General features: G+C 48.4%; 3 protein-coding genes across 3 annotated transcripts in view; 1 reads left to right on the top strand and 2 right to left on the bottom strand.

Moving 5' to 3' along the window:
- Positions 1–1447: 1447 nt before the first annotated feature.
- Positions 1448–3743, top strand: pmvk (phosphomevalonate kinase). The gene is made up of 6 exons (XM_088386115.1): positions 1448–1466; positions 1549–1657; positions 1754–1817; positions 2456–2608; positions 2680–2809; positions 2915–3743. Exons 2-6 carry the CDS (start codon positions 1563–1565, stop codon positions 3097–3099), a joined length of 627 nt encoding a protein of 208 aa, XP_088242241.1. The 5' UTR covers positions 1448–1466; positions 1549–1562; the 3' UTR covers positions 3100–3743.
- On the bottom strand, positions 3741–8564 carry LOC148392681 (uncharacterized). The gene is made up of 9 exons (XM_088386112.1): positions 8384–8564; positions 7815–7955; positions 7613–7746; positions 7430–7547; positions 4769–4839; positions 4509–4584; positions 4381–4443; positions 4214–4283; positions 3741–4139 (listed from the first exon to the last, which is right to left on the bottom strand). The coding sequence occupies exons 2-9, from the start codon at positions 7944–7946 to the stop codon at positions 4057–4059; spliced, it is 747 nt and encodes a 248-aa protein (XP_088242238.1). The 5' UTR covers positions 7947–7955; positions 8384–8564; the 3' UTR covers positions 3741–4056.
- The window catches only part of arhgef2b (Rho/Rac guanine nucleotide exchange factor 2b), a 17802-nt gene continuing 223 nt past the window's right edge, over positions 8384–25962 (bottom strand). Inside the window, exons 2-22 of the mRNA XM_088386103.1 lie at positions 23947–24094; positions 23765–23832; positions 23363–23426; positions 23111–23243; positions 22929–23032; positions 22716–22859; positions 22371–22621; positions 22151–22276; positions 20568–20685; positions 15406–15654; positions 15250–15326; positions 14999–15171; positions 12511–12578; positions 12224–12445; positions 12075–12152; positions 11949–11998; positions 11600–11641; positions 11094–11144; positions 10751–11026; positions 10127–10286; positions 8384–9354 (exon numbers count right to left, since the gene is read on the bottom strand). Of these exons, the coding sequence (XP_088242229.1) occupies positions 9305–9354; positions 10127–10286; positions 10751–11026; positions 11094–11144; positions 11600–11641; positions 11949–11998; positions 12075–12152; positions 12224–12445; positions 12511–12578; positions 14999–15171; positions 15250–15326; positions 15406–15654; positions 20568–20685; positions 22151–22276; positions 22371–22621; positions 22716–22859; positions 22929–23032; positions 23111–23243; positions 23363–23426; positions 23765–23832; positions 23947–24094 (2652 nt within the window). The 3' untranslated portion in view covers positions 8384–9304. The remainder of the gene's footprint in view (positions 9355–10126; positions 10287–10750; positions 11027–11093; positions 11145–11599; positions 11642–11948; positions 11999–12074; positions 12153–12223; positions 12446–12510; positions 12579–14998; positions 15172–15249; positions 15327–15405; positions 15655–20567; positions 20686–22150; positions 22277–22370; positions 22622–22715; positions 22860–22928; positions 23033–23110; positions 23244–23362; positions 23427–23764; positions 23833–23946; positions 24095–25962) is intronic.

The raw sequence follows: 25962 nt of genomic DNA, 5'->3' as shown, positions 1-25962 counted from the left end.
TCGCGAACGAGTCAATGAGTGAACTGCCTTCCTGTGCATCAACGGATCAGTCAGTGAATATGTTGCCTCTCCTGGCGTGAAGTATGGAAGCCAGAATGTAGATTTACGATTTACTTATAGTAGGTTTTAAGTTGTAAAACCTTAAACGTTGAGAGGAGCCAGATGAGGTGGCTCGGGCATCTTATCAGGATGCCTCCTGGACGCCTCCCTGGGGAGGTGTTCCGGGCATGTCCCACCGGTAGGAGACCCCGGGGACGACCCAGGACGCGCTGGAGAGACTATGTCTCTCAGTTGGCCTGGGAACGCCTTGGGATCCCCCGGGATGAGCTGGATGAAGTGGCTGGGGAGAGGGAAGTCTGGGAGTCCCTCCTAAAGCTGCTGCCCCCGCGACCCGACCCCGGATAAGCGGAAGAAGATGGATGGATGGATGGATGGATGGATGGATGGATGGATGGATGGATGGATGGATGGATGGATGGATGGATGGATGGATGGATGGATGGATGGATGGATGGATGGATGGATGGATGGAGGTTTTAAATAATGTGTATGAATATATATGCCTAAATGTTGTTATCCAATATATCGACTGCAGTTTCACATTAGATTGCTGGTTTGAAATGTACTTATTATACATATTATTATTATTATTATTATTATTATTATTATTATTATTATTATTATTATTATTATAAACATGTATGTTATAACTTGTCTGGTGTTTTATTCCTTGTTTTTATATTCGCCAATCAAAACATAAAAATCAGACATTTGGTTGACTGCTTTATATGACAATATGTTGGTGTCCCCAAAATTGACAAATGTCGGCATAACGGGTTTTTTTTTCAACCTTTTATTCAAACACAAACACATTCGGTATAATAACACCCATCAACCACAATCCAACAAATGCAAAATTAAAACATCAATGTCGGCATAAAATGTGTCGGCTGGCAATGGCATAGCGGCATTGCTGTTTGTCACTCACTAGTGAATCTTCGCGAACGACCAATCAACAGCGCCAGCGAGCGATAGATGGAGGAGGGACTTTACGAGTCAGTGACGTAATTTCCTGTTCATGAACGAGTCAGTAACGCAATTTCCCTTTCACGACCTGGTGAGAGACTGTTGCCAACGAATCAGTGTGTGAGTGTTGTATTATAGAAAGAAATGAGTTAATTACCGGAGCCAATTATTATTATATATAATAATTTGGGGGGGGGGGGGGTAGTTGTATTGTTTGATGTGTATGGGTTGTTTCCACTGGATGTAAAAAAAAAAAATTAAAAAAAAAGCCGCGTGTGTGTGTGCGTGGGGGGGGGGGGGGGCGTAAGTGGAGATTGGAGATTCATTGAACGATTCGTTTGAACTGATTCTAATGATTCCGTTCACTTAAAAGAACTGGAATGCACATCACTAATGTGAACACTGTGCTCCGACACTTGTTTTGGAGTGCCTACAGTCAGGTCCGTCACTTCCGGTATCTCTCAAAGTGCGAGACGTGAAAGATAATTTGATCGACTAATGAACCTTCATCTTGTGTGATAGGCACCTCTTCTGCTATGGAATGTTCACACTCGGAACCAAAACTCATTTTGATTTTCAGCGGTAAACGGAAGTCGGGGAAAGATTACGTCACGGATGTCATCCTCGATCGGTAAAGCCCACCTCGCTTAAAAAAAGAAAGTCCACCTCGCTTCCTCCGTTGATCACGTTTTGATACGCTCATTGATCGTGTGTTGTTGTGCTACAGTTTAGGAGAAGACGTCTGTGGCGTCGTTCGTCTTTCTGCGCCCCTCAAACAAGCATATGCTCAGGTCAGTGACGTCATTCTTACGCCGCGGTCAGCGTCACACGCACCTATTAATTTTTTGGGGGAAGAAGCAAATGCCAGCGAACATTCAACGAAACTAGCAAGCGTGTTAGAACGACACTTAAATCGCAAACAGGATTTCTCTTATAAAAACGACGCAATGAAATAATAAACCCCAAATTTAACAATAATCCAAGTCCACTTTTCAAAAAATCTATACGGATCTTTGACGTAAATATTCGGGGCAGTAATGTAACTTATTGATGGAGCGCTGAGAGAAAAAACAGAGCTGCAAACAAAGTGCTGTACTTGGAGTAAAAACTGACTTAAAATTAACGAAAGTCAAAACGACATTGATCAACTAAAGAGACACAAGAAATAGGCTACAATCAAACAATCAATGCCGTGTCAAAATCTGAAGAATTAATTTGACACGTCATAACAGTCATTCACACATGCGTACGCGTCGCACGTCTTGAGCGTTCCCCTTCTACCAGTGACTGAGTTGGCTTCAAGTTGGCTCAACTTGCGTACTGGGTTTGGGTTCGGGTCATCTTGGTCTCACAACGGAAAGGCCTGTTCGGCACACGCTCGTGTGAATGTGTGCTCGTCATTGTCATGGTGTCGACCGCGCATGTGCAGGAACACGGACTGGACGGCAAGCAACTATTGGGTTCCGGCCCTTACAAGGAGCTCTACCGGGTCGACATGATCAGCTGGGGCGAAGCTCGGAGACGGCAAGATCCCGGATTTTTCTGCCGGCTGGCGACAAGTGGAGTGCACCAGCCCGTTTGGGTTCGTTCCTCCGCGACCTCTAATGTAGCCGTGGCAACCGGCGAGCGCTGCCCTACTCTGTGATTGCTCAGGTGGTGAGTGACGCACGGCGGATGTCAGACCTTTGCTGGTTTTGGGCCAAATTCCCTCAACAGACTCGCTGTGTGCGTGTGGAAAGTCGAGAAGAAACGCGCAGGCGTAGGGGGTGGATCTTCACCCCGGGTACGACTGACGACCCGGTCAGTTTAGGTGCCTGCCTTCTTTTCCATCTTAATTCGGTGTGTGTGTGTGTGTGTGTGTGTGTTTGCGTGCGTGTGTGCACGACAGGCGTGGATGACGCAGAGTCTGAGTGCGGGTTGGACAGTGGGGTGGACTTCCATTGGACCATCACAAATGAGTCCGACGCCCCCTCATTAGATGACCAGTTGCGGCCAATCCTCACACTGGCGGCAGAGGCGACCCGTCACTTATCGACCAAAACCAGCCAAGCCGCATTCAACAAAGCCTTATGACTCGGCTGATCATAACTGAGTTACCCCCCAGGGATCAATGCAGTATTGATCGATTGCTCTATCTAATGTGACGACACACTTGACACTTTCCAAATTAGACCGCCTGGAAGGAATGTTTTTCACAGAACGAAACCAATGTTTACATCTGAGACGCAATTGCTAGAACTCGTTATTTTGGCCAAGGCCATCAAAGGCCTACTATTTGAAAACAATACCAGATTTGAAAAAAAATTGGTTTCAAAATCATTGATGTGCGTCTTCGTGACTAATCCCCGTTCACAATTTTGTTGGTTATGCTTTAGCAAACATTTGAGTCATCTGTTTGTTCAACATATTAGACTCTAACCCGTGTTCCACTCACGATCAATACCTAAAGCCCCACAGTCCCCTTCCCACTCACGATCAATACCTAAAGTCCCACCCTCCTGCTCGCTATCAATACTTAAAGCCCCAGATGTGTATTTGCAAGGGCACATGCTTGCTTGTGATTGATTCCTGTTGGCAAATCCCCCATGCTGGTGGTAACCAACACGGACGTCCACTGTTTGTATTTGTACGTACGAACTGGCCAAATCATGTCTGTTCCATTTGGTGCTGATCATCAGTCCGTACTTTACCTCCCAATAAAGGTGGCGAACAAATGACATGGTGCTTTTATTTCAGAGAAAAAGGCTGTCATGACATCATCACAGCATAAGACCATGTGACAACTGATCAGGTAGGCATCTATGACCTCTTGACTTTATGCTGTGATGTCACACATTGACATCACAGCCTAAATGAGCGACAGCCGCTGCGGAACGCAGTGGTGTGACTGACCTATAATTGGCCCCATAGAGTTGGCAGAAAAGCCTGATTGGCTGCTCTCTTCCAAGCACATGTCCACAAAGCGAGCAAGAAATATAGCGCGTGTTCGATTATTGATCCCACTGACGAAGGTGAAAGGATGAGGAATGTTCAGCAGGCATTGAGCTCCTCCATGGTCCGGTTGAGCGTGGCGTGCAGCTCTTGGTTGGCCGTCTTTGCCAATGCCAGCGATTCTGCAAACACGCAAAACGGACGGGTCAGCGTTGTGCGGCTTCGGAGTCGTCAGCCCACCAGGGGTGCACCGCACCTTCCAGATCGTCCACTGTTCTCTGCAGCTTGGCCACCATGCGCTCGGCAGAATCGGCCCTGTTATCCGCCTGGACGTGCGGTGAAGAGGAAGCAGCGTGAGTGCTGCGTGAGCGTCAATGCCCTCAGCCTAACCCAAACCGGGGACAGCTCAAGAGCATGTCTCACCTCCATCAGTTTACTCTTGAGGCTGCTGATCTCCAGCTCGCTGCGCTCCTCCTGCATAGAGAACTACAAGAACAAACAGCGAGATGAAACACGCTGAGCCAGAGCAGGTCTCACGGTCCATCTCTCACCTTCTCGGCCTGAGACTCAAAACTCTTGGAACTGGCTACCAGACTCTTCAGCTCCTCCTCCAAAGTGCGAGTTTTGCTGTGGGGCCGAGTTCACAAACACAGTGGGGAAAAGCACAGGCCGAGGTTTGAGTTGGACGAGGCAGTCGACTACCGGCGGGTTCAGGTGACCCTTTACCAATTGGCCCAAACGCCTCGGCTGCTAGCATTACCCTTAACCACTAGGGGAAAAACAGGATGCGTGTGCGTGTGTGTGTGGTAACCTCTCAGCTAGCTCAGCTCGGGCTTCAGCACGCTCCAGCTCCTGCTCCCCCATCACCAGTTTGCGAGCCACCTGTCAATCAAACATCAGCTCAGCAAACAAGCCACATCATACAACAAATGTGTGTACCTGCAACAAGCAACTCAAGAAGCTCAATGTGTTGATGCAGTGCACTGTCATCCAGCGTATCCTGCATAAGCCACTAGATGGCGTTGCACGACAGGACACCATCCAAAATGGCTGTTATTGCGTATTATTGACGCCAAAGCGTTTCCTCGTCCAGTGATGCAAATGGCAGTGCTCCATTCTTCACTCCCAGAAATTAAACTATTGCTGTATTTTCTGGGCTTGCCCTGGTCATTTGAGCTGAAAGCATCTTTGGCGACGATGACATTGTAAGCAATGGAAAGTTCCATATGGACGACATTTCCTATCCCAATAACAAGATCCATCCTCTTGATATCTTTTTCCCAGTCTACCACCAATTTCTTTGGTGGCGGTGCAAGGAAAACGACTTGTCGCATGCCCTCAATTGATCCGGCAAATTGGTGATCGGGCAATACTTCAGGTCGACAAGTCATTTTGTTTGTTTGTCTGACGCTTTGCTTTTCCTCTTAAAAGTGCTTCGTCACTTGCCATTTGTCTGTCCGTGACGCACACGGGCGCGGTCGTTGTAATTGGCGTCGATAAAAAAACAAACACCACGCTGAAGCAGTTCCTAAGCGGCGGTAGAGGCAGAGTCCGAAGGTCGGGGCCCAATTTAGCCAAAACACTTTACGTGATGCAAAGCTGACTTTCACAGCAGCACAGCGGGATGCTCGAGCACCTTGTGGTCGATGCTTGATAGCGTTTCCGACATGGCATAGTTAGTCTGGAAGCTCGCTTACTGAGGCGTTGGAGAGGCGACATGTTTGGTCCCTGCCTAATACTAATAGGGCAAAGCAATGGCATCAATAGTAGATGGTCAGCTAACATTCAAGTATTACAAAGCACAAGTAAGAAAACGACAGGATTCTCTTCGCAGCTGCAAACAAATAAAACAATTGGAACAATAGAGGGTTATTTGGTACAAGCCAAATAGATTGAATGGCATCATTGCAAGTTAACATTGAACCCTCACCGGCAGGTGTAGTGCGAGGCACCCATCTGGTAAACATTGCAATTAAAATATACATGTATTCACCACCATCACAAATTGTTTTACATGAATACCCAAATAATTCTTACTTGATAATTCGGATTACAATATTAATCAAAATGCCTGCCTGCCTCCCCCCCACACTCGACCCCCATAAATTCGCATACCGGGCGAACAGATCCACGGACGACGCCATTACCATAGCTCTGCATGCTGTGTTGAGACACCTGGAACAGCAGCAGAGCTATGCGAGAATGCTCTTTGTGGACTACAATTCGGCTTTCAATACAATCATCTAAAACGTTCTGGTCACAAAGCTGGACACTCTCGGCCTCCCCCCTTCACTTGCACCTGGATCAAAGACTTCTTGACCAACAGGCATGCTGAGCCCTCTCCTCTACTGTCTTTATACCCATGACTGCAGTCCGGCCCACGGCAACAAATTGATTGTAAAATTTGCCGATGACACCACAGTGGTCGGGCTGATCTTCAATGGTGACGAGATAGCCTATAGGGAGGATGTCCAGAAGCTCACAAACTGGTGCTCTGCAAATAACCTGGCTCTGAACACCAAGAAAACAAAGGAGATCATCGTGGACTTCAGAAGGAAAAAAAAGAGATTCCCCCCCCCCATGCATCAACAGCGAGATTGTGGAGAGGGTCCACGACATCAGATTCCTGGGAGTCCAGATCTCTGATGACCTCTCCTGGACACGCAACACCTCAGCTGTCATCAAGAAGGCTCAGCAGCGTCTACACTTCTTAAGAGTCCTTAGGAAGAGCAGTATGGATCGGAAGCTTCTGCTCACCTTCTACCATTCCTCCATTGAGAGCCTGCTGACATACTGCCTCACCACCTGGTACGGGAGCAGCACTGCTGCAGATAGAGGGAGGCTACAGAGGAGAGTCAAAGCAGCGCAAAGGATCATCGGCTGCCCTCTCCCCTCCCTGACGGACATATACAACACCCGGTGCGTCAGCAGAGCTCACAACATCATCAAAGACAACACACATCCTGCCTCCCAGCTGTTTGAATAGCTTCCTTCTGGGAGGCGCTACAGAGGCATTCGAACAAGGACTACCAGACTGAAAAACAGTTTCTTCCCAAGAGCCATCACCGCTCTGAACTCTGAGAGAAAACAACACCAACACTCCTTTAAAAACTACGTGCAATAACCATTTACTATTTACTTTCTGTACAAACCTCATTCATGTTAATACATATACCCACATTGAACATACTGTAAATAAGATTTAACCTTCATTCTTAGACTAATAGCAATACTGTGAATAAGAGCTTTCATTTTTATTCTCAGACTTCCTTTTATACTTTTTTAAATTTTGTATCTTTGCACTAGGAAGGGAGCAGCTATCCGAATTTCGTTGTACAACTAAGTTGTAAAATGACAATAAAGGGCATTCTATTCTATTCTCAAATAGTTGTGATGATCATTTAGACTGTAATTGTCTAGTCCTACTGTGTGTGTGTGTGCGCATGTGTGCGTGTATATATTGCATACATACTTCCTCATATTTGCGGTCAGCCTCCTCAGCAATAATTTGAGCTTGCTTGAGTTCAACGGCCAAACGTTCCATCTTCTCCTCATCCTTCATGGCTCGAGTCTCAATTACACGAATCCCTCTGGGAACATCATCATCATCGTCGTGATCGCCATCAACATCGCCATCACTCGAATGGGCGCTGACCTCTCACTCTCGTCGGCCACCTTCTCCAGCTTGTCCAGCTTTTCAATGGCAGAAGTGAGCTGCTCATGTGTCTGGTCCAGGTTGTCCTCTGTCATCTGAAGACGCCGACTGAGCGATGCCACTTCCGCCTCTGCCTGCACGTCAAATGACAGCCAATCAGCACACGCAATGGTCAAGGTCACAGTTGTGTGCATGCTTTAACCTCATCTCGAGCACTCTTCTCCTCCTCCAGTTGTCTTTGCAGCACCTCTGCTCGTTCTTCAGCTTCTTCCGCTTGCCCCTGAAGAACTTTGATCTTCTTCTTCACTGCCTCAATGCTGCTTACTCCACTCATGTTCTTGTTCTATCAAGGAAATAGCAATAAGTTACTTTTTGCGTGAATGACAATGAGAAGGGAACAAGTAGTTGATTAATTTGTTAATAAGGCGCCAAAATCAAAGATGTGGCTTCATGAAAAAGGATCACAAACATTCCCACTGACGCTTAAGTGTAGTGGAGCAGGTTCGGGCGGATCCAGGCGTGTCGTTTTCTTGTGACGTCACAAGACGAACGTGTCATGACGCGTTCACTGTCCTCGTTCTCTCATTAGAAGTAGGTAAAAAAGTGGCAAACTTGGCCACAATCGATAGCTACCGAGTTACTCGATCGCACCATGCTAGCTCGCTCCTGAACCTAAAAGAGGACCACCAGCCCTCACGGTCTCATTGGCCTGTTATCATCAAACGTACACGCGTGTGTGCAAGTATGCGCGCGCTTGGCACGACATGTTACCTGGACGAGTCGTCAAACGACAGTAGCTAGCAGACTAGCTGATAGCAGGCGAAATGCGAATGTCGGAAGCACAACTTCCTCTCAGTCTCCACCAGATCACCCGTGTCTCGATTTTGGCGTAGATTCCGGTTTGGGTGTTGCTTTAGGTTATGCTCAGCTCGACTCGGCTTCCGTATTGAACCAACTCCCAACCTGGAACTCCGCCTTTTTCCGCGTTTTTGCGAACAGGAAGTGACGCAGAAAGACGACCCTCGCCAACTTTGGTCAATAAAATATAATAAAATAGATTAATGACTTATGTATAGTTATATGTATAGACTATTGTATAGTCCTTTATTGTCGTAGTTTGTATTTCGTAAACACTGCCCAAAATATTCAAGAATAAGAGAACATGCAGCAGTAATGACAAGCTTATTTGATTTACAGCACAAGTAATGTACATGTTCTTTAAACGTTTTTATAAAATAAAAAAACACAACAACAAAGAGTTCTCCTGAGGATTACAAAGAAAAAATTGGACGATAACAAATTAAGAGCAGCCCGGATACCCCTTGAAATGGAAGTGCCTCAAAATGTCTCAGAGACAAATGTCTACCCTCTATTTTGAAATCACCTTCTCGCTTGCATGCTAAGAGCTTCCCTCTTTGCTTTCGTTAGTCATTAAAAATCAGATGCAAGGTTTCAGTCTTTTCTACTCTAGGCAAATAAATAATCTTGAGGATTTTGGCCGAAGGCATTGTGGCTAGTGTAGTAGACAAGTCTCTGAGTGAGCTTTACGCACATCACCAGCCCCACCCACTCCTATGTGCTTCCTGTTTCAAGTTATTAGACAGCATTGTTGGGAAAATAATATCTGGAGCAGGCAATGACGTCTTCGTGTGCTGACTCTATTCTGTTTGCCAGTGACATCACAGTGAGATATTAACTGGGTTCAGCTCCACACTCGCTCTCCTCTGGGATGTCCTGTAAGTCTGAAAGGTCAGAGGTCATTGTTAGCCATAACATGTATTAGCCATAAACTACAACATCCAGCACACCACCACTCACCAAGAGGATTTGAAAGGATGACATCAACATGAAATTGTAAACTTAGAATGTTGTAGAATTTGTGCATATACTGTATTTTTTGATGAGCAGCTTGAATACTAAATAATGTAAAGTTGTTTTGTTCATCCGTGTTGTCCGATTATGTGAAGCCTACCCCTGACGTATTTCCAGTCATCCTTCCCCAAGCACTTTGTATTACAAGTTATGCATGCACAGCAGCTCCTCTTTGATACAAGCGTCGTAGCATTAGAAGCACACGAAACCTGCTACTCCAGCTCAATGGACCACGCATGCAGATTTTTTGCGTTCAGTAAAGTTTGGGTCGGCCAAGATTTGTCCAGCGCTGTAGCACATGTGTTCAATATGCTCTCATGCAAACATGTTTTTGGAATGCGGGAGAAGGGCAGAGTCTACCCATAGAAAAGCCACAAACGTGAACCACGGGGGGCCACTGGTTCAAGATGCACTACCAGCCCCCGAGCCCTTTGAGAGGCCATCCTGACTCCATACAGGGATGCTAGTATACAACACGCACTACGAACAGAGCTTGTCAGTAATAGTAGCAATCTAAGATGGTCGCACTCCGGCTTCAGCCGCGAGGGACAATTTGTACAACACACATACATTCAGAGGATCGGGCCAACGTGCTTTCCGCAGTCCTGTATGTGCCCTTGGCGCTCTATACCGGTGACTGACCTCTGGGGCTGTCAGATCGAGGAGAAATCTTCACAACCTGTTGGTCTTGCTCATCTTCGTTGGCTTCCCGAAGTCCGTCTAATTGGTCAAGAGGGTCGTGAGTGGCCAAAGGAGCAAGGGGGTGGAGTTCCAACTCTCGACTCCCCCGCCTCTTCCTCGCCTGGTCAAAGTGCAAAGCAGAAATTAGTTGTGCGAGGAAAGGCGTAGGACACATCAATGTATCAACCCAAGGCCACTTCATTAGGAACACGATTGAAAAAGAGAGGCCCCACCTATTTTAGCTCACTGCTCGCCATGCATACTGCCATCTGCACTTGCCTTTTCAGCATTGTTTTGAACCTCTTGGGTCCCCGAGTCCAGGATAATTTCATTGATTTTCAATTTTCTCTCTTTTTTTCCAAATAATTGAATTCACTTCATTCATCCCAAACAAAATTACATACACTATATCCACTGTTTTGATACTGTTGGATGTCGCCTGGTAGCTGGAAAAGACATTTTCTGTGGCGAAAGCTCATGTTTGATTGGCCATTACATCAGCCATGTTGCGACTCATAGCGCTTGCTCATTAAAACATGAGGCAGCGGCCCGCATCACACTCGGGTGCCGTCGCTCGTTCCTTACCGACTCTGCCTTGACAATGTCGCTCAGGTCTCCGTTGCTCCTCCTCCTGCCAGCCGACTGCGCCTCCTGCTTGCCAAGCCCCTCCTCTCGAGACCGCAGCCGTTTCACTTCGTCCTGCAGAAGCTCCACTTGCCGTCTCAGCAGCGCCGCCTCGCCACCGTCAAGACACAAGTCCCATGACATCGAGCGGCTGAGGAGAGGTCCCGAGGCGGGCTTGGGGGCGGCGCCAGTTCGGACAAACAGCTCCACCGCCGAGTCCTGGCGAATGACAGCAGCCTGAGGGCGGAGTCAAAGTGAGCCAAGAGGAAGCTGGGCGGCCCAGACCACGGTAACGACCCCTGACCTGAAGAGCATGAAGCTGCGTGCTCACGCTGACCAGACGCTCGCGCACTTCCTGCAGAAAATATACGATTACCACGTGTCAGAGTGGTGCTCACTCTAACTTATTTTTGCAAGAACCACACGGGAGACAGTATGCCCTTTTTAAGCATTTGCAAATGGAGAGCCCTTCGTCGCTGTCCGTAGAGCGATGATCGAATGAGGTCTGGCTCAGGCCTCTTACAAGACTATTTTTATTGAGAGAAACAGGGTGGGGTAAGAGTGGACTGGATAGCGCTGAAGGCCTTGACCTCTAGTCAAAGCATATCAGGGGGTGTTTTACGACGTTGTGTAGGATGGGACAAGCTGGGTTATTTATTACAGGTTACATTCCAACATAAGCATAAAACTAATCTAGCTAGGTTATTTATTACAGGTTACATTCCAACAAAATCATATGATAAAGATAATCTGTAAACCCTAACAGCACGGACACAGACGCGCTCAGCACACGCGTGACGGGAGGCTCACCTCCTTCAACACGGCTTCCTGCAGCTGGTTTCCATTTGTGTCCTGCAGCAAGAACAAGCAGGTGACGAAGACTGTCTTGTCTTGGTAGTCTTGGCAAATGTGTAAAAGGCTCCACAGCAAGCATTAGAGCATTTCAGGAAACAATTGAATTGCCATTTTCCTGACTGATCATGCAATTTGGATTCAATTCACTACGGGCCCCCCCACCCCCCGCCCCCCCCAAAATCAAGCTTCGAGAGTCCCGATTGACAAATATGGCAAAAAAATGACATCATATATAACCTTTGCCCCCCATAGCGCCCAGTTTCATCCATTTGAATGGTGCCTGCTTGACAGCTGGTCAACTTACTTTTGAAGCGTTGAGCTCGAGAGAAGTGTTGAGTGTCGCGGGTTCACCGTCTGATGCAAACACAACAACAGGTGAAGATGAAGTATTATTCTTACTCTGGAAGTGTTGAGGACAGCGGCCCCTCACTGCTCAATTCCTGGTTGCAGTTGGCAAGCGACGGTTTGATGATGCTGCATCCTGCCAGCAGATGGCTCAGTTTGTCCACTGGAACAAGGGGTTACATACAGTCAATCATCCTTTCCAGCAGACCAGCGTCAAGCAACTTTGGTCTTCACCTTCACAGATGGCGCCTGCGAGCAGCGGGCCGGCGAGAGGCACATGAGTGACGTCCGCTCGGAACAGCTTCCTGTTGTTGGACGACCTGGATGGTGCGCGGCCAACATCTGGAGCTTCTTCCCCTGCTCCGCTTTTTCCCGTCGCCACAGCCAGCTCCGAAAACAAAGTCACGCGCTCCTGGAGTAGCTCCAAAACCTCACGATCCTTCTGCAAGATGTCCGCTGACCAACAAGCGCACAGTCAAGACAATGATAACAATGAGCGAGTGCAAGTAAGGCGGCGCTACCTTTAAGTCGTCGCAGTAGAGCTTTGTCTTCGGTTTCAATTAGAGGCAATTCTTCTCTGGAAGGGCAACTGCGCATGCACACAAGACACACACGCACAGGCAGAAGATGTGGACAGACAACGTGAATGTACGTACATCATCAGTGCAGTAGTGCGGTGTGCATGTGCATGTGTGCACTGAATACAACAGGAAGGCCCTGCAGCGCATAGTGAGCACAGCTAAAAGGATTATTGGTGCTTCACTCCCCTCCGTGAAGGACATTTGCACCTCCCACCTCACCCGCAAGGCGACCACGATTGTGAGTGATGCGAGTCACCCCACTCACACTTTGTTTGATCTACTGCCCTCTGGGAAGAGGTACAGAAGCCTGCGCTCCCGCACCACCAGACTCACCAACAGATTCATACGCCAGGCTGTTAGGATCCTGAACTCTCTCCCCCCTCCATCCTCGGCTGCATAACATCCTGGCCTTTTGGGCAACAATGGCTGCCTTGCACTCCTCCACTTGCACTACTCCACTTGTACTTTTGTGCTATTATACTGACTGTCTGCTGTATGCACAATTGCACCATTTCAACCAAGTTGCTCTTATTTATTCATTGTATGTGCCTTCTTATTTTTACTCTTTGTATTGTTTACTTGAATGTTTTGTTTGTCTGTGGACCAATTGGGTGTAATATGTCTTGTCTCCACCGTGGGATAGTAGGAAACGCAATTTCGATCTCTTTGTATGTCTTGACATGTGAAAAAATTGACAATAAAGCAGACTTTGACTTTGATGTTATTAACTGTCGTCGCACATGGAATCGGAACAGTCGACTCTTGTCAAATCCCGGCTTACTTTTAATGCTCTCAATGAATCCCAAATGTTTCATTCAATTGCATATACTTGCTTTCTATGGCAGATTTCTTGCTACATGGCAGGATTACGTTACTGCAGACTCACACAGTAATGAGTGCCAAAAAAGTGTGCCTGAGACAGACACATTTGGCATCATTTTACACCTCATGAGAGACAGTGTCAACTGTAAATGTTCAAGATGGCTAGATACTTACTTTCATGTATCGTACAACTGCAAATTAGATGCGATGGTAATCCCTCCACAGGTGGTCATGGATACCCACCCATCGCATTATTGTTCAAACGGTGACAAAATCAAACACACAGTCCCTTCATACACAAGTCGCTTTGGCCATAAAGCACGCACTTGGGCAAACCTGAGCTATCAACGTTCACCGACTGCCTCCCACATCACTCGCCAGGCCAGCCCCCGCCTTTTAAAGGCACGCCGATTCAAGGACCCAGATGCGACAGATTACAACATCCATCCATCCATTTCCTGAACCGCTTAGTCCCCACGGGGGTCGCGGGCGTGCTGGAGCCTATCCCAGCCGTCATCGGGCAGTTCAGGGTGTCCCCCACACCCTGAACTGGTTGTCAGCCAATCGCAGGGCACACAGAGACAGACAACCAATCGCACTCACACCTAGGGACAATTTGGAGTCTTCAATCGGCCTACCAAGCATGTTTTTGGAATGTGGGAAGAAACCGGAGTGCCCGGAGAATACCCACGCGGGCCCGGGGAGAACATGCAAACATGAGAATGGCAATCCCAAATGGACAGAAAGAATACTTTTGCCTCACCATTGATGAATTGGATGGGTTTGTGGAAAAAATCTATTTCTATGCACTCATTTGTACAATTCATGAGATGGTGGCTTGGATTCTAAAAATATTCCATGGACTCAGCCCTACAAGTTAGTTTGTAAGAGTACGGGAAAGGTTAATGAGAGTGTCGTAAAATAAGAAACTACTAAATACCCCTTCATAAATCTAAGGTTGCTTTGATCAGGATTTGACGCCACTGATTTCCCGTGCCAACTATCCAAGGGGGAGATTGGATGATACCGATTCTGATCATGAGGAGCACATTCTCAAATTGCACAACAGCTCCGCACGACTGCAGGTTTGTTTGCTTTGTGGCGTGCTCGTGCAGTGTTCAGCAAAGGGATGAGTGGACGCTACATTGCACGCAGGCTGCGGCAGTTTTTTGTGGTAGGCAATAAACAGTATTGATCAACATATGCCGACTTATCCACAGAAATGGAGCGATCGAAGCGCCGCTATATAAAGGGTGTTGACAATTGCATTCCAAACCACCCGCCCATCCATTTTCAACATCGCTTATCCTGTTCAGGGTTGCGGCAGGTGCCGGAGCCTATACCGGCAGACATTGGACCAAAGGCAGACTGCAGCCTAAACTGGTCACCAGTCGGTCGCTGGGCACATATTGAGATGAACAACCAGCCACAGTCGCACACATGGCACCACTGAACGGGAATCAATCCCTCACTGCCCGCGTCGGGCGAGCATACCCCAACACCACTTAGCATTCCAAAATTCCCCGCCATAAATGACCAACATGCACATTCGGCGTTACTAAGTTGCGCAGCTGCGCTACCCGAGCCAGGCAACGACAGCGCTCACCTGAGCGAGGCCTGCTGTATGAGGTTCATCCAAGTGCGTCGGTCATCTTTGGAAGAGGCGTGCAACTCATACATCTCCGGGGGGGTGGAGTCACTGATCAGGTACATCCCTCGCTCCTGATTGGCTATGTCTCTGACAATGAGCTTGGTCAGAGAAACCACCGGAGACTTGTCCTGTCACGCACACAACACGCACATTGTAGCCGCAGCGGGCAGGCAATGAATCCCTAAGGGTCACCGGCAAGAACTTACAAAGGACGCAAAGGTGAACTTCTGGTCCTTTTCCTGGAGAAAAACCAAGATGTCCGACATCAACAGGACGTGCACATCTGGAAATACAAATAAGATGAAGTGATCTGATTGCCTAAGCGCCGGCTGGCCAGCTGGTTTGCATCTCCCGCCTGGTACCTTTCATCCTGGAGCCTTGGACTCTCCAAAGGAGCATTCCTTCATGAAGGAGCTTTCTTCGCAGAAGCTCCCCTCCTCGGAACACACCTCCGCCACGTACCTCCGCTTGAGCCCGGGGGTCCAGACGAGCTTGTACTTCCTGCAGCCTTCTGCTACGGTCCAGCTCCAGAACCTCCTTATTCACCGAGACGATCAGGTCCTTGAGGAGGACCAAGGCTCGGTCGAGAGCTTGCGCCTCCTCCTCGTTGCCTAGCGGGAGGGAGGTCAGGAGATGGTGAGCGGTCGACAGCGGCGACCTTGATGAGCAACCCGCAACCGGGGACCCCCTTTGCCATTTTAACCTTGAAGATTCGCATGTTAACATGATCTTTGGGGGACTGGCGAACTGACTGCTTTGGTGCTCCAATTAATGGTACATACATGCTCTTTCTTTTCAATGGATAGCGCAAAGGCCTTCCACAAGCCCGATGATGGAGCCTTCGCTTCCCAGGCTGTCCCTTTCCAAGTCTTGCAATATACTGTGTCCAGCTATTCAATAATAATAAAATAATAATAATTCATTAAATTTGTATAGCGCTTTTCAAAAACCCACAGACGCTTACAGGGAACAAGGCAAAGACATACGGGGGGAGAGGGACGGGGAAGAGACAATGGGATAAAGTTAAGAAGAGGACACCAGTTATGGGTAGGGGAGGTCATAGGCTTGAGAAAAGAGGTAAGCTTTTAGACGGGACTTAAATATGGGGAGTGTGGGTGAGTCACAGACAGACTGAGGGAGAAAGTTCCAGAGTCGGGGTGCTGTGCAGGAGAAGGCTCTGTCACCGAGGGATTTGAGTTTAGATTTTGGGACTGTCAGACATAAAGTATTGGAAGATCGGAGGGGACAGTTGGGGCGGTAGGGGATAAGGAGGTCGGATAGGTAAGTGGGAGCCAGGTGGTGAAGGGCTTTGAAGGTGAGGAGGAGTATCTTGATGATGATATGCTCCTTGATGGGGAGCCAGTGAAGAGAGTAGAGAACAGGAGTGATGTGTTCACAGTGTGGGTAAGGAGGCGGGCAGCAGCGTTTTGGACTAGTTGAAGTCTATGGAGTGAGTGAGCAATGAGAAGGGAGTTGCAGTAGTCAAGCCAAGATGAGATGAAGGCGTGGATGAGGGATTCAGCGGCAGGGAGAAAGAGGTAGTGTCAGATTTTGGCAATGCATCGGAGGTAGAAGTAGGAGGTCTTAACAACTGAGCTAATAGGAGGGTGGAAGGACAGTGTAGGGTTAAAAATAACACCAAGGTTGCGTGCCAGAGGGGAGGGAGTGATGGTTGAGGAGTCAATGGTGAGTGTGATGGATCCAGTTTTATTGAGGGAGGATTTAGTGCCCATGAGGAGGAGCTCTGTTTTGTCACTGTTGAGTTTGAGAAAGTTGTGGGTCAGCCATGTTTTTATTGTAGAGATGCAGGTTTCAAGGTGGGTGAGGGGAGGGTTTTGGGTTGGTGTGGTGCGTGTATAGATCTGTGGAAGTCCAGATTGAGTTTGTGGATGGCATTACCAAGGGGAAAGAGGTAAAAGATGAATAGCAGGGGGCCAAGAAGTGAGCCTGTGTAACTGGGGAGAGGATGGATGTGTGGCCAGAGAGAGAGATGAACTGGTCTCTGTTGGCGAGATAGGAGGTGAGTCAGTCGAGTGCAGTGCCCTCAACACCTAGTTGGCGCAGCCTTTCAAGGAGGATGGAGTGGTTCACAGTGTCAAAGGCTGCGCTACGGTCGAGTAGTAACAGGATGTTGAGGGCACCGGCGTCTGCAGAAATGAAGAGATCGTTGGTGACTTTAACAAGAGCTGTTTTGGTGCTGTGAAGTGGGCGGAATCCGGACTGGAAGGGTTCATAGAGGTTGTTGGACTGGAGATGGGTGTGGAGTTGGGCGGGAACAATGCGTTCGAGGGTTTTGGAAAGGAATGAAAGGTTGGACATGGGACGGTAGTTGGAGAGGTTGACTGGGTCCAAGGTGGGCTTTTTGAGGACGGGGGGTATGGCTGCAAGCTTATAGACAGTGGGAAAGTGGCCAAGGGATAGAGACTGATTAAAAAGGGTGGTGAGGTGAGGGAGGAGGACAGGGAGGCAGGCCTTAGTTAAGGTCGTTGGAAGGGGTCGAGAGAGCAGGTGGTTGTCTTAGATGTCTAGGATGGTGGAGGAGTCGACAAGGGAGAAGGCAGTGAGAGAGGTGAAGGGCGGGAGGTCAGGAAGGGGGGCAGGAGAGCAGGGGAGGTGGGGGAGGAGTTACTGATGGTGGCAATCAGAGAACTGTTGATTTGGGTGATTTTGTTGTTAAAGTTGACAAGGAATGAGTTACAGAGGGCGGGTGAGGAGGATGGGTTGATGGCCGGTGGCTGGGGCAATTTGTTGATGGTGAAGAACAGTATGCGGGGGTTCCAGTTGTCATTAATGAGAGATGAGAAGCAGATTTGGCAGCAAGAAGAGCATCACGGTAGGAGATGTGTTGTTTGAAGGTTTCAGCATGGACGGTGAGGCGGGTTCTTTTGTAGAGGCGTTCAAGTAGATGACCTGCCGCTGATCATCGACGGTGCTGTGGTGGAGAGGGTGAGCTGCACCAAGTTCCTGGGGGTGCACATCAGTGAGGACCTCTCCTGGTCCGCAAACACCTCGTCACTGGCAAAGAAAGCTCAGCGCCGCCTGTACTTCCTGCGGAAGCTCAGGCGTGCATGTGCTCCTCAGGCAGTCCTGTCTACATTCTACCGTGGCACCATTGAGAGCGTCCTCACCAGTTGCATCGCTGTCTGGGGTGGTAACTGCACTGAACAGAACTTGAAGGCCCTGCAGCGCATAGTGAATACGGCTGGTAAGATTATTCGTGCTTCGCTCCCCTCCCTGAAGGACATTTACACCTCCCATCTCGCCCGCGAGGCAACCTCGATTGCGATCGATGTGAGTCACCCGGCTCACTCTTTGTTTGACCTTCTGCCCTCTGGGAAGAGGTACAGGAGCCTGCGCTCCCGCACCACCAGACTCGCCAACAGCTTCTTTCTCCAGGCTGTTAGGACCCTGAACTCGCTACCCCCTTCTGCGTAGCGTGCGGCACTGTTGCGCTATTTTCTGGAATGTCTGCTGTACGCTCACTTGCTCCTTTTTTTTTTGCTCCTCTTATTTATTTATTTTATTTATTTGTTGTGTTATTTATTCATTATTTATTCAGCACGCTGTTGTTATACTTGTTTACTTGTTTGTTGTGGGCCATGTCTTGTCACCGTGGGATAGGGGGGAACAAAATTTCGGTTTCTTTGTGTGTCTTTGGCATGTGGAGAAATTGACAATAAAGCTGACTTTGACTTTGAAGTTGACGGCCAGTTTGTTTCATGAAGCAGAGTTCTGGGGTGTACCAGGGGGCAGAGTTAGTGACTGTAACAGCATGGTGGCGAGGTCATCGGGGAGGAAGGGGTGGGGTTGGAGGGAAGGGCAGAGGGTAAGAGCTGGCAAAGCGTGATTGGGTTTACAGTCTTGATGTCGCAGTAGGAGATGGTGCGTTTTGTGGAATTATGAGGCGAGGGTAGAGGGGCGGAGAAGAGGATGCAGAGATGATCTGACAGTGGGAAGGCGAGAGGATGGGGGTTGGATGTGAGTGGAAAGGAGGAGCATACTATATCTAGGGTGTGGTTTTTGGTGTGGGTGGGGAAGTTGATGGGTGAGATGGAAGCAGTCCAGAAGACAGATGAAGTCGGACGTCAGTGGGGCAGTTGGCTGGTCGATGTGGATGTTGAAGTCACCGATGAATAGGAGGCGATAGGAGACTGAGGATACAACGGTGAGGAGTTCAGAGAGTTCAGAAAGAAAAGACGGATGTGACTTTGGGGGGTGGTAGATGAGAACAGCAGTAGTAGAGTTAGGAAGGGGAAAAGCGAGATATTCAAAAGAAGAAATAGATGGGAGGTTGAGGTTCAATTCAGTGATAGTAGGGACTGCTCATGGAGGACAGCAATGCCACCCCCTCGCCCAGAGAGGCGGGGTTTGGCGATGTAGCTGTAGTTGGACGGAGTGGCTTGGTTGAGAGCAAACAAATCTGTTGCCATGTTTCACAGAGAAGGAGCAGATCCAATTTATTGTCCAATAGTAGTTTAAAAATAACTGGTGATTTGTTGGAGAGGGAGCGACAGTTCAGCACCGCGAAGGAGATGGATGGAGGAGCGTGGGGGGAGGGGGAGCAGAGGTTGTTGTGGTTGGCAGTACGGGAGTAGGGGTGACGGGGGGCGAGAGGTAGTCCAGAAAGAGGGGATGGGTGAGCCATCAGGGAAATGACGGTTCAAAGATAGTCCAGAGCTACGATGGATGTAGCGGCGACGGCGAAGGATCCCAGCCTTGCTGACAGCTGAGGCAGCAGCAGCAGGAAGACGTTGATTATTGTTGAGGCAATGGAGATCAGCAGCACTGTAGACAAATGGGCGAGAAGTTGGTGGAATAGGAGGCCAGAGTAGCAGAAGTGATAGTTCATGGAAGAGATGAGACGTGACAGCAGTTGGGAATAATCAAGATAAAATGCTAGAAGTGGCTAGTAGCTGGTTAGCTAGAAGTTGGTAGGCAGTGAAATGCATGACAGCAGCAGAACAAAACGCAAGCCCCAGTGTGTCATGACGGCACGCAGCCGAGCAACGACCGGCGAGCTCGCAGCGAGCGGGTGCTCCCCCCGAGGATGCTGGCCAAGTGGCCAGAGAGTTGGGTCAAAGCTTTTTGCCGAGCCAAGAGCGAGCAACCACAGGCTCAGAGCCGGGAGGCAGGAGGGTCCCGTGGTGGTTGGGCTAGCTGGCTAACGTAGCTCGGAGTCCGAGGGAGCGGGAACAGAGAGGTGCGTGCAGAGCTGCAGAGATACGCGGTGGATGGGACAAAACGAGAAAAATAAAAGAAGAAACGGGCACACTTAAAACGGGAAACGAAAAAACAAATAGCGGACAAACAAGTAGTGGACACAGTTCGGGACAGGAGCGGCAGTCAACAATCCAGACGCCAGCGTTGCTCTAACCTGGAAGACAAAACACGAAAACGACCTTCACGACTTGAGTGATAATGTTGTCCTTGAATTTCTGCCTCTGCCCAAAGTGGGCTGGAAGGACTCCAGCACACCTGTGGTATGTGGGGTCCCAAATGGAAGGGCGGGCAATGGCGTGCGTACCTTTGGTGTTGTCTAGGATTCTCTGAATGAGAACAGGGTATTTGGTGATCCTCTGGGTGACCAGCAGGATGCATTCCGGAACGCCGTGACGACGCAGCAGAGGACCACGGCAGGCGCGCTGAGCAGGATGGGAAACGAGCATAGGGCACCACTCTTAGTGGACAAGCTTCAACAGCAACCAGTGGAGCACAGACACCAACAGAGATATGTCACTCAGTCCAACGAGTGCATATGCTAATGCATAAATCTAACTAGTCGAAGCCGGCCTGTCTATTTGTTGGAATAATTTTAAGTGAAGCTTTGGCCTGCCAGACCTGGAGGCCTCGCCTTTACGAGTTTATCTTTCCTTTTATCTAGGTTCTTCCTTTTTAGTGATAGGGATGTCTTTTGATCCCTGTCAGCCATTTGTATCCTTCCTGTCCTTATGTTGTCTGTGTGTTTTGGTTCCCGTAAGAGGCCTTCACTAACAATGAGCAGGGCTTATTTGCATAGGTGACATGTTCTTTGTTTGATTCACAGGAACTTCATTCCTTTTCATTTAGATGTAGGTTTGGTTCATAGATTGTAGTTTATCAGACCTATTCTTCTTTGTTAAGGGTTACATACAGTTAGAAGTAGTTGCATAAAAGTTATCCCATATTTACTCAATGTTTGTTTAAGGAACTGCATACCGGTCACCTCACATTTGTTTAATGTGTGTTGAAATGTTTAGGACAAGTACTTATTATTATTATGTGTTAATTACCAAGTAGATAAAGTTAGCAAAGGTCTAGTTGCATTTGTTCCACAGCAAAGCGGCAATCAACGTGCTTCAGGGTATTTGACCCCGGTCGAGGAAGAGTCAGCCAACTGAGGGAGGACAGCTGGGGACGGCCTCTGCGGGGGGTCACGAGCCAACAACGAAGTGCTAATTCACACCACACTACATTCTTTAACTTATCAGCGTTGCTACAGACACAATCCCCCCTCCCTTTAGTGTAGCAACGCCTCTGTAACCAGGGCAACCATAACATTAAAAAGAGGGGCACGTGGAGTAAGGACTCAGAACTGATGGAGGTTGTAACTGAGATTGCTTTCTCTATCGTTCTCCTCGCGAGTAAACCTGTTCTGGTTGTCTTCTCCTCTTCATTCCAGCGAGTGATTTAATGTCTTTAAATCGTAAATCGTAATCGTATTTAGACCCAACACTATTTCAACCTTTTGCAGATCACCAAAACCCCAACGAGTGTCAGTCTCCATAGGCTAGACCTGTCTGTGTTGGGACCCAGACTAGGCCGGCCTGTCTATTTCAACCTTTTGCAGCTCACCAAAACCCCAACGAGTGTCAGTCTCCATAGGCCAGACCTGTCTGTGTTGGGACCCAGACTAGGCCAACTACTTGGGGGTAGACCATTATGCTTGACTGTTGTGGATGGGTCCAAGATCTGGCAAAATGCCTTCCTTGCATTGGAGTCATGTCTGAGGACCGAGGCTAGGGGACCTGATACAGATCTCATGTCCTCCTACTGCTTCAACTGAAATTCAGGTATAGGTGATTTCCTCCTACTACTTCAACTGAAATTCAGGTGTAGGTGCTTTCTCACCCTGATGAAATACTGCAGTCTTCTGTCACGAGTTAAAACATCCTTGTAGAGTTTCACAGCTTTCGGGTGACGACTGCAAAATTCTGAGTAAACTTTTTTCATGTCGTCTGCGCTCTGACCTGAAAACTAGACGCGCAAACACACACACGCGCAGAGACAGCCGACTGATTATCACCTTTCCCGATCCCGACATCGCCAGCCTTCAGCGTGGCATTACCACCTGCGCGAGGAGCAGCTCTCCAATGTTGGGGATTATGAAGTTGGCGTCACTGCCCTCGGCCGTGCCCTGCTTCCTGCGGGCCACGAGCTGGGCCAGGAAGGCGGTGTGGAGCTCCAGCAGCTGGTCCAGGCACGGGAAGATGGTATGGACCACGCCCGCCTCCAACATCACCTCCTCCAGCATGCCCCGCCTATACACGCCCTCCATGATGCGTAGCGTGCGGACATGGTTGAATTCCGTCTGAATTAACTCTGCACAGCAAGCAAACGGAGGGCCGTGGCCATCGTCGTGACAACGAGGACACTCAAAACTGTGGGTTAGCATCCCATGTGGGATGCAGCGTACCGTAGATGACGTCTTGCTGTTTAATCAGGTCTTTGTGGAGCGTCTGCAGGAATTTGGGCTCCACCACCAGACTCCAACTGTCGGCTTGTACGCTCCGGCCATCCGTCTGCAGCTCCTCCAGTAGGGGGCTCCACCACCAGTCTCCTAAAACACGGCAGCCTTCACTTTCACCCCACCCCGACAAACAATAAGCAGTGGCGGAAAAATACACACCGTCATCAGTGAGTGACTCCATGGACAAAGTCCTGCTTCGAAAGTTGAGAGACTCGGTGGACTGAGACAGAATCCTCCTGAGGCCGACCGGGTCCTCGCTCACGCTGGACACACGGATGGATTTCTTCTAACAGGTAGGCTACGATGTGACACTGGGCAGAGGAAAGTCGGCCAGCGCTCACCCTGCGATATTATTGGTGGAGACGCTCTTGGCAAGCGAGAGGCCCGAGCGGACCCGTCGGGAACCCAGCAGAGACTGGCGGAGGCTGTCTGACGGGTAGATGGCCGAACTCGGACGCTGCTTCATTGCCGGTGCTGAACAGCCAAGTGACGAACTCGTCACATCACTCCCACCCATCCATGAACAATACACACACTCAGACACACACACACACAGACACACACACCGGACCGGCAGAATTAAGTCAACTCACTTTTTGCCCGCAGAGCAACGTTCTGAAGAGCTGAACTGTTTCTGACCATCGCCAGCTTCTGTTGCTGTTAACCAGACAGGCAAGAGACAGACAGGTAGACACATAAGAGCGAGACAAGTCCGCTGCCATTCAGTACTACTAGAAGCACGACGGACTCCTGCGTATTTGTGCTTTGCCTGTCACAAATTCTCACATTCTGTTGCAGACTTTTTTTGTGGCGACCTCTTTTTATCTGCATGTTTTTAAGATCCCTTGGTTACTTGCGATTTACCTTTTTTTTTTAAATGGCACAAAGAACGTTAACAATTTTCCAATTTTGCCCATTCCCATTTGTGAATGAGATTTAGTTCTTTTGAAGCAGACTAAAGTCCCTCGTGGACCAGGTCTTGTGTTGTCAATTACCTTCTGCTTCATCTTGGCACAGCTCGCCAAACTGTCTCGGCAACGGTTGTGAATGGTCACGTTGCAACCTGACAGACGGACCAATTAGAGACAGACAGGTGGTCAATCGTTCACCCATCGTCACTTGACAGCACCGATGCTGTCAACTGCCGCGATTGCCTGTGTGCATGTGTGTGTGTTACCAGGGCAGCTGAGGGCCTCCTTGGCGGTGATGCTTCGGTTGCACGCCGAGCACAACGTGGTGGATGAGACCGTGAGGGACGTGAACAGGTGACCTTTGTTGGAGCGAGCCTCCTTCTCGCGCTCCTTAACTCGCTCCTTTTCCTTGTTCTGACGACAACACACACACACACACACACACACACACACACACACACACACACACACACACACACACACACACAGTGACCTCAGGAGATGAAATGTTTACATGAGGCTCCTGTTTGAAATGCAATGTAAATGATGAAGATGACTTTTCTTTTTTCACTTAGTTTCAGTGCCACACACCCAGGACAGGAAGTGTGTGTGCGTGCGTGTGTATAGTAGTTACATGTCTTCACACAACAGGGCGATTTATAATTTCCGCTTGCAGCCTTGCCTTCAAATGTCAACAATTAAAAGTCATGCATGGATATAAAATAACAATAGAAAGAAGACTGGTGTCTCTTTTGCCTCTCAAACAGTTCAGAAATCAGCTGACAAGACTCAAGACTCTCACTGTGCATGCGAGCGTGCAGGTGTCATGAGACACCAGTCACACTGCTTGACCACCAGCAAAAAGTACACCCTCATAGCACCTCACAGGAAAGATGTAAGCATGCCAGTGCAAAGAAATACCATATACCGTATTGGCCCGACGGTGTTTTTTGCATTGGAATAAGATTGAAAAATTGGGGGTCGTCTTACATTCGGGGTCTCGACATTATACCCATTCACAACGCGAGATGGCGCCAGATATCTTTAAAGCGAATGCTGAACTTAACTCTCCAGGCCAAAGCCATTAGTTTCAGATGTACTGTAATTATTTTCTGTATGAAAATTAAAATTGGTGTTCAAAAAGTCTTTTTTCAAACTTGAGTCTTGAAAAAGAGGGGGTCGTTTTATAATCAGGGTCATCTTATATTCGGGCCAATATGGTACTTTGGTCTAGACTTGGCCTAGAGCTTGGACTGGTCGCTAGTCGGTCACAAATCAAATCCATTATCCAGAATCGTTTTCATACATTCAAAACACACCACAGACATTTCAAATGGTGAAAAAAAAAAACATAAGCCCACCCTTGGTACCAGAGACAAACATGACACCCAGATCCCAGATTGAGACATGGCAACGTACAGCTGTGCTTTATCTGTGTAAACATGAAAGCTGATGTAGGGAAGGAGGTCAAACTGAAAAAGAATTGGACCTCAAGTTGATTGACCCTTGAGGCACCCCACTCTCAATTTCATTTGTCAAATTGCAGCTTTGGGGTCAACGTGCAATGTAACAGGCACGCAAGCACGTGTAATGTCTCATGAACTGTTAAATCATCATTTCAATCCATCCCTAACCCTAATTATTTAAACAGTATTTAATCAACCGTTACTAAACTTTTTTTTTTATTAAGAGCAATACAGTTGTAATCATTACAACTCTGCAATAATAATTCATATGAAAGTATTTGATGAAGTGCGCTTAACAATTTGTAGTTGTACATTTTCACTTCCTGTTTAGACACGCGCACTTCGGGCCTCCCCTCCCCCCGCCCGCCCGTTTCCTCTGTAGGACAAAGCGGCCACGCTGAGAGTAACGGACTTAAGACACACACGAAGCTCAAAAGAAGCGCTAACGCGATACGCAAGACCACAATCACAACGTACCACCGCGCGAGTTACAACGTCCTATATTATTTTGTTTTTCAAATCTCAACAGGAAAAAAACGCTTGCTTCTGATTACGCGCGCGCAAACTCTTCCCACTGTTGCAAACGCAAAGTGCTCGCGCGACCAATCACCCGATCACGGGTCAATATCGGCTTTACAGACTTTAGGTAGATGAAACGTTAAAGGAGGGGGAAGGTGGGTGGAAGTGAGGGGGGAGGGGTGGGGGGTAAAAATAACGGAACCAAAGAAGAGGCTCAAAGAGACGTGCTTTTAACTAAATCTTTGGACGGCTAATAATCAATTATCCATGACGGCATTCGTTCTTTTTGCTTTCAAG

Source organism: Syngnathus floridae, chromosome 10, assembly GCF_059516105.1.
Source record: "Syngnathus floridae isolate MCC-2025c chromosome 10, RoL_Sflo_1.0, whole genome shotgun sequence".
Classification (NCBI taxonomy): Eukaryota; Metazoa; Chordata; class Actinopteri; order Syngnathiformes; family Syngnathidae; genus Syngnathus; species Syngnathus floridae.
This window is presented reverse-complemented; position numbering and strand designations above follow the sequence as displayed.

Excerpts from the sequence above, each read along its gene's own strand:
- pmvk (XM_088386115.1), top strand. The coding sequence starts at position 1,563 with ATGGAATGTTCACACTCGGAACCAAAACTCATTTTGATTTTCAGCGGT. Across the intron at positions 2,609-2,679 it reads GAGTGCACCAGCCCGTTTGG|GTGGTGAGTGACGCACGGCG; the intron begins GTTCGTTCCTCC and ends GTGATTGCTCAG. Across the intron at positions 2,810-2,914 it reads GGGGTGGATCTTCACCCCGG|GCGTGGATGACGCAGAGTCT; the intron begins GTACGACTGACG and ends TGTGCACGACAG.
- LOC148392681 (XM_088386112.1), bottom strand. The coding sequence starts at position 7,946 with ATGAGTGGAGTAAGCAGCATTGAGGCAGTGAAGAAGAAGATCAAAGTT. Across the intron at positions 4,840-7,429 it reads CTGACCGCAAATATGAGGAA|GTGGCTCGCAAACTGGTGAT; the intron begins GTATGTATGCAA and ends TTTGATTGACAG. Across the intron at positions 4,444-4,508 it reads TTGAGTCTCAGGCCGAGAAG|TTCTCTATGCAGGAGGAGCG; the intron begins GTGAGAGATGGA and ends TTGTTCTTGTAG.